General features: G+C 31.0%; 1 protein-coding gene across 1 annotated transcript; it reads left to right on the top strand.

Moving 5' to 3' along the window:
* Positions 1-603: 603 nt before the first annotated feature.
* On the top strand, positions 604-3,306 carry LOC132042400 (gibberellin 2-beta-dioxygenase). Its single transcript, XM_059432949.1, has 3 exons — positions 604-1,188; positions 1,716-2,067; positions 2,819-3,306. Exons 1-3 carry the CDS (start codon positions 779-781, stop codon positions 3,077-3,079), a joined length of 1,023 nt encoding a protein of 340 aa, XP_059288932.1. The 5' UTR covers positions 604-778; the 3' UTR covers positions 3,080-3,306.
* The last annotated feature ends 3,919 nt before the right edge of the window (positions 3,307-7,225 follow it).

The raw sequence follows: 7,225 nt of genomic DNA, 5'->3' as shown, positions 1-7,225 counted from the left end.
GAAGGTGTTCGTCCGAACCCCCTCGGCCGAAAAAACACTATTTTTACAAGGTTAAAATTATTTTTTATGTATATATAATAGATGTTGAACCCTTTTAGGCTTCTTCGTATGCTTACTTTTTTATATTTTGAAAATTTTGGCGGCCGAAATTAGTCTAAACTAGTTGTGACGACCGTTGGTATATCATTTATACCTTTAGTCTAAACTAGTGGCAGAACTATCCTTGTCCAAAGAGAGTCAATTAACATTATTTGCCTGAAAAATTACATTGTGTAGATAGATCAAGTTTTTTAAGCATGTAAATTATATGCAACAATATCCTCTCAACACTATTTACATATGTATATTTTTATACTTTAATTATCTTTAATAAAAATTCTCATTCTGTTTTAGGATCTCAAGATTCAAACGTCTTCTTTACATTTTAAAAATTGCACCTGGTCAAATAAGATTCATATTTGGTCAAACTAAGACACATACAATGAGACGACGGAAGTATATAAAAATGAATAAATAAATTTAAAGTCCACCCTCGGTAGAGGAAGTAACAAAGAAAATAGAAATAGTCTATATATATATATATGTATATATAACTAGGCCATATGGCATCTCCTAATAGTTTCTAACGCATCCCAAATTACCTTTGCTCTCATGCAATAGCCCTATTTAAACTCCACCAATCCCTACTAGACCATTACTCATTCATCCTATCCAACCAAAAATCTTCTTCTTTTTCTTCTTGTATCCTTCTTGAATATTTCTTTTGCAACAAACAACTATGGTAGTTTTATCTCAGCCACTTGTAGAAAACTTTTCTCGCATTAAAACATGCAAGCATAACACTAGTGATCATGTTTACATTGGTGTTATCCCAGTGATAGACCTATTAGACCCTGAAGCCAACACTCTTATTATAAAAGCTTGTCAAGAATTTGGGTTCTTTAAGTTGGTGAACCATGGTGTCCCCATTGAGACCATCACCAAATTAGAAAGTGAAGCTGTCAAGTTCTTCAACTTGTCCCAAATTGAGAAAGATAAAGCTGGCCCTGCTTACCCTTTTGGCTATGGTAACAAAAGAATTGGCTCAAATGGTGATGTGGGTTGGGTTGAATATTTACTCTTCACAACTAACCCTGAACTCACTCACCAAAAATCCATCACTATTTCTGGAAATTCTCATCTTTTTTGGTAAGTGACAAAATCATGAATTGTTTTCCAATGGTATCTGCCTTTTTTTTTCTTTTTGGATTTAAGTTATATACACTGTCAGCCTGTACGGAGCCGCTTTTGTCCAAAGGGTTTAATTGAAACCTCTTCATCGAAAAATATAAATAAAAATATTTTTCAGTATATATATATATCTTATGTGTTAAATCTTCTTGAATTTTGCTTATGTTTACTTTTATTTATATTTTAACTTTGAATATTATGATTTCACCACTATCGACAGCCGGTGGCAAAAAATTTCATTAAGGCAATTCAAAATATACATAAAGAATAATTGATTTTGTATATATTGTGTAATTTTCCGGCAAGGGGTTTCGCGCCCCCTCTTCCAGCGCTGACACCTTAATGACCTAGTGCTATTAAATATATTTATCTATAATTGCCTTTTATATAAGTGATTGTGCAAATATGCATCTATTACGCCGCCCGTAAAAAAAAAAAAAATCATTATTTGCCATTAATTGTTCTTTGTTTATGTATCTATGCAGGGCACTTGTGAATGAGTATGTAAGTGCAGTGAGAAATTTGGGATGTGTAGTGCTGGAGAAGATAGCAGAAGGATTGAGAATAGAACCAAAGAATGTGCTAAGTAGGATGCTAAGGGATGAGAAAAGTGACTCATGTTTCAGGCTAAATCACTATCCACCATGCCCAGAGCTGCTCAAAGCATTGAGTGGTAGGAATATGATAGGATTTGGAGAACACACAGACCCACAAGTAATATCAGTACTGAGATCTAACAACACAAGTGGCCTGCAAATCTCTCTGAAAGATGGGACATGGCTCTCAGTCCCACCTGATCCCTACTCCTTTTTCATCAATGTTGGCGACTCTTTGGAGGTAACATCTACTGCGTTTTCCTTTTATTTTAATTCTTGGCAAGTTTTTCACATTTTTGGTCCCTAGTGAAAGTCTACATATTTTCTTTTTCAATTCCCTAAGGTTAGTTTTTTGTTTAGAACTCTAAAAAAATGAACAGTTGGGTGTGCGAATGAATTTTTACATTGCAGAAATGTAAAAAAACATGTTACTATTGCTGAGTGACACTTTAATTACACATGTAGACCTTTTAGAAAAAATCGTGCTGATTTGATCTAAAGCGAATAATATCACGCTATGCTAAGTGCTTTTCGACTGTTTAAGCACAACATTAACTAACGAAAATGCATCTTACTCCTATTCTTCATCAATCAATAAAGTGCCTGTTGTTCTTGATTTCTAACGGAAGGAGTTCTTTTTTATTTTTCTCTAGAGTTTAAAGTTTTGTACAATGACTATGTATTAAGTAATTTTTTACACTATCTATTTAATTTACCTTTAATAATAGGTATTGACTGTTAATGACTGTACTAGTACAATCTACAATATCGAAAAAAACGTGAATTTTCGTTGGAAAGTTCGCTAAAAATGTTTCCAACAAGCCAATTTCAAACAAATTCAATATAAAAAAATTTGTTCGCAATTTTCTAATAGTGTCTAGTAAATTGAAAATTAGAGTAAACAACATGCAACAACATAGTAAAATCACAAGTATCTGATAGTGTAAAAATTATTTACACTGCTAACATTTTGTGATATTATTGAATAACAGGTAATGAGTAATGGCAGGTTTAGGAGCGTGCGGCACAGGGTGTTGGCAGATAGTTTGAAATCCAGGGTGTCCATGATTTACTTTGGAGGTCCACCTCTGAGTGAAAAGATAGCACCTTTATCATGTTTAATGGAGGGACCTGATGAGGAAATTCTGTACAATGAATTCACATGGTCTGAATACAAGAAGTCAGCTTACAAGACGAGGCTTGGTGACAATAGGCTGTCCCTCTTTGAAAAGAATTCAAAAGCTGCCCAATGACAACATATGGTCAAAATTAACCCATTTAGGAAAATTACTTAGGAATTTGACGTCACTTTCCTTAGTTGGAAATAAAAAAGTGTAGGGTCTTTTTAATATTTTTAAAGCTTTCTGGGGTGTTTTCTAGGTTAATGGTTTTATGTCATCACCCTACTTTTTTCATTTTGTGCTTAATTTTGTAACAACTACCCTTGTGCTTTAAATGCGATTTTATCTTCATTATGTCATCACTTTGTATACTTGTTGGGAAAAAGCTGTGGAATTTTCATTAACTTTTGTGACCCCTAAATTGTGGATATTATCAGGTGGAGGTTGTAAATTTATTGTCTGATCTCACTGCTTCTGTAACCTATTCCGCTAGACATTAAAAATGCACATGCTATACTTATATATTAAGTGATGGTCTTCATTTAGCCATATGTTTTTCTTTTAAGAAATTGCTTCAGTTCAAACTCCCGTACCTATAAATTTGAATGGTTCTTAGTCTAGTCTAGACAAAATCAATAGTTTAAACTTTAAAGCCGACTAGTACACGAGGTGAACTGAACTCATTTAAAGGCGGGCTAATTTTATAAGTTCGTCAACCAATTTTATAAGTATTTTTTTATTTACTAGATGATGAAAGCCAGTGCTAGCACGGACCCAATATAAAAAGTAGTACCATATTTTTCTTTTTAATTTATCTAAAAAAGAATGATATATTTTTATATTTAAAAATCATTTAACTTGAAACTTCTCCTTTTACCTTTAATGAAATAATTTAAATCCACACAAATATCTCTGACTTGTTTTAGCCCACGAGTTTCAAAGATTTTTCCTTCTTTTTTAAACTTCGTACCTAGTCAAACTATATCACATAAATTACGACAGAGAGAGTACCTTTTAGTAATATAATTATGATTTTTTTATTATAAAAAGTATTATAATTCAATTAATTGATAATATCAATAAATTATTTTACTTAGTCCGCTTCTCCCATATATGACTTTCCTGGTTTGGTTCTCCAATTGAAAGATTTGAAATACATCTTCTCCTACCGAGTTTCATGCCATCATCTCTTTGTTTGAAATACACCCTCTCCTACCGAGTTTCATGCCATCGTCTCTTTTTACTCAATAACACTGAAAAGCGCTTTTATGTATTAGCATCTGTTGTAGTCTTAAATTTTTAAGTATAGACCAACTTCATCATTTTAAGAAAATATGTATATACGTTTCTTGACCATTTATATTTCATCTTCTTGATGTGATTCCTCATTATTTCTGTGAGACGTATGTTTGGGTATAAGTTTTAAATCTTTTGGTTTTATGACTTCTTTAGCGGTTTTTGTGTTCAATTTAAATCTTTATTTGTTTTTTTTCTAAATTTCTCTTATTTAAAATTTCTCTAAGCGTACCTTTACCATTTTCTGAACTTATTATCATTATTTAAATGTCCTATTTTTATTTTATTTTTTGCAGTTATCTCCTACTTCTTCGCATGAACCCCACCTTAATTTTTTTTTAATTACTATTAAAGAAGAGTGGGTTGACGACCAAACCCACTCTTCTATAATAGTAGAAATTTATGCGTTCGATGAATATAAAAGTACTCATAACATAAATGTTTATATGTTAAAATCAATCAAAAATTATAAATTGGTCACTCATAACTTGTAGTTTTATAGCTTTCAAGCACTTTTGATCTGATCAATTTTTTTACGATTTTACGCTTTCAAGTCTATATATTTTCTTTTTTTTATTCGTCCTTTTTATGCAAAGTACTTTTAAATTTTATATTGTTTGTTAATGGCTTCAAGGACGTTTAGGTCACTTTAACAGCTTATTTACACCAATTTTTACCAAACATGCGAACAACTAATTATTATTGGCTTCAACACTTTTACCAAAATATGTAACTGCTAATTTATTTATAAAATCAGTTTTAGTACCTTTCAGGACTTGACACTTACCCGCGGAGGAGGAGCCATGATTTGAAGTTGATGAGCTGGAGACTCTAGTTCTTTTAAGTTAGTGGTTCTAAATTCATAATTTCTACATGTTCAACCGATTTCTTAAGACAACTACAAGGTTTGGACCAAAGCTATTGGGTTTAGCTGAACCCGTAAACTATATACTAGCTTGGCCCATGCTTGCTAGCTACTTTTAATCAGCTAACTGAGACGGGCTCTCAACAATAAAGTTAAAATAGGAAAACCAAAGGTGCACGCCAACGATTTCATTAGATATCTGCTATCTCTTTTTAATATATAACAATCATATAATTTTGTCCACTAAAGCTTAAGAGAATACAAGATAAAAATAAAATTGCTTCTATTAAAATTTGAACCCTAATCTTAGAGATTTACACTTATTATTAAGCCACAATACTTGGTCTCATAACTTTTTAAGAAGACATTGGGCAGAATTATTGAAAGGAAAATTTATGCCTAATTGTGATCCCAATTAGTCCATATCATTACTCATCTTCCCCTCTTCCTTCCTTAACTTCCTCAGTACTTCTCTCTTCTTCTTTTTTAATGAAAATGACATCCATAAAATGGTCTCCAGCAAACTTAATGGTGGTCTCCTATTAAGCATGGGGAAAGGCCACAAATAATACATAGGGAAAGTCGTTTTCAACAGAGTTTGCATTGACCATCCAACTGTAGTTTTTATTATATATCCCAATCCATGCTGTCTCTGACAAAACATTCTATTACCATTCAGCAACTAGCTAGTCTAGCTTGAAAATGACTTTTTTATAAACCCATTCCCAAATCTTTAAGCTTCTATTTGATACATCCCCCGTCTCATAATAAATGTCATTTTAGCAAAAAAAAAATTATCTCATAATAAATATCATTTTAGCAAAAAAAAATTATCTCATAATAAATGTCACCTTAGGAAACTAAGACATAAATTGATTAGTTTTTTCCAATTCTACCCTTAGACAATAAAGTAACATTTAAATGATGATTGAAAAAATCACATAGTAACTTGGTATTATTGGATTCTCAATGTCAAAAGGTTTACTTTTTGTGCATGCTCTAATCAAAAGGTAAAAGTAATTTATTTTATTATATAGGGATAATTTGGTAAACTTCACATTGCATTATTGATTTCTTAATATGCGTATTCTTAGCTAAGGTGACACTTATTATGGAACTGAGCGAGTAATAGATTTTGGGAGCATATTTTGAAGATTTATTTTCAAATCTTTGTTTGGTCATAAAATTTTGACAAATTTTGATAATAAATCTTCAAATTTTCAAATTCAGGCTCAAACCTGTTTTTGGGCCAAGATTTATGTTTTGATCTTTTTAAAACTTTTAAAAATTACCCCAAACTTTTATATTTTATTAAAAAAAAAAACCATTTATATGTGAACCAACTAATTCTATCTACCATGTTTCTCCATTAGAGCCGTATTTATCATGTTTCCACAATTAAAGCGGTCTCTTCTCTGAAGTGAAGATTGTTTGTACAATGTGAAAAATTATATTAAAGAATAGCTAGTTACTAGTTACTACCATTGGATTTTTTTTTTCCTTGCACAGATGGATCTTTGTATTGTAATTTGAATTATAGTAGCTAGTAATTGTGTTATTAATAATTGTTATTCAAATATCACGTTTTGTATAATTTTGAGATTAACAAGTATGTACGTTTTGTATGGTTGGGTATTTTTAATAGTTTTTAGAATTTATGGGTATAAGTTATGTTCCATATTTTCAAAAACAAAAAGTGAAATATATTTTGAAAAACTATGGCCAAACACATTTTCAAAACCTAAAAAACTTCACCCCAATCAAATTTTTCAATTTTTTTTGGGAATCTATGGCCAAACACTAGCTAAAAATCTAGACAATTTAAATTTTGTTGTTACTTCCGTCTCATTTACATGACAAAATTAATTTATATTATCCATCCCAAAAACAGATATTTTTAATTTGAAAACTATCTCAAATACTAATTAATTAGCTTTGTTGCATAGAAGAGTTGATTCCTTTACTAGAAGAATGAATTAAAAAAAGGGGTGAAATTATACCACCACTCATTTAGTTATTGTTAGAAAAAAAAAATTATGTTTAGTTAAACAGATTCACATAAAATGAACTGATAACGGAGCAATTCCCTTCTGTTTTATATTTTCATTTTCCTCTGC

Source organism: Lycium ferocissimum, chromosome 2 (genome assembly GCF_029784015.1).
Source record: "Lycium ferocissimum isolate CSIRO_LF1 chromosome 2, AGI_CSIRO_Lferr_CH_V1, whole genome shotgun sequence".
Taxonomy (NCBI): domain Eukaryota; kingdom Viridiplantae; phylum Streptophyta; class Magnoliopsida; order Solanales; family Solanaceae; genus Lycium; species Lycium ferocissimum.
This window is presented reverse-complemented; position numbering and strand designations above follow the sequence as displayed.

What these genes read in the sequence shown, in the direction of transcription:
- LOC132042400 (XM_059432949.1), top strand. Translation starts at nt 779, where the DNA reads ATGGTAGTTTTATCTCAGCCACTTGTAGAAAACTTTTCTCGCATTAAA. An exon ending in GGAAATTCTCATCTTTTTTG is followed by an intron (nt 1,189 to 1,715) that starts GTAAGTGACAAA and finishes GTATCTATGCAG; the next exon opens with GGCACTTGTGAATGAGTATG. An exon ending in ATGTTGGCGACTCTTTGGAG is followed by an intron (nt 2,068 to 2,818) that starts GTAACATCTACT and finishes ATTGAATAACAG; the next exon opens with GTAATGAGTAATGGCAGGTT.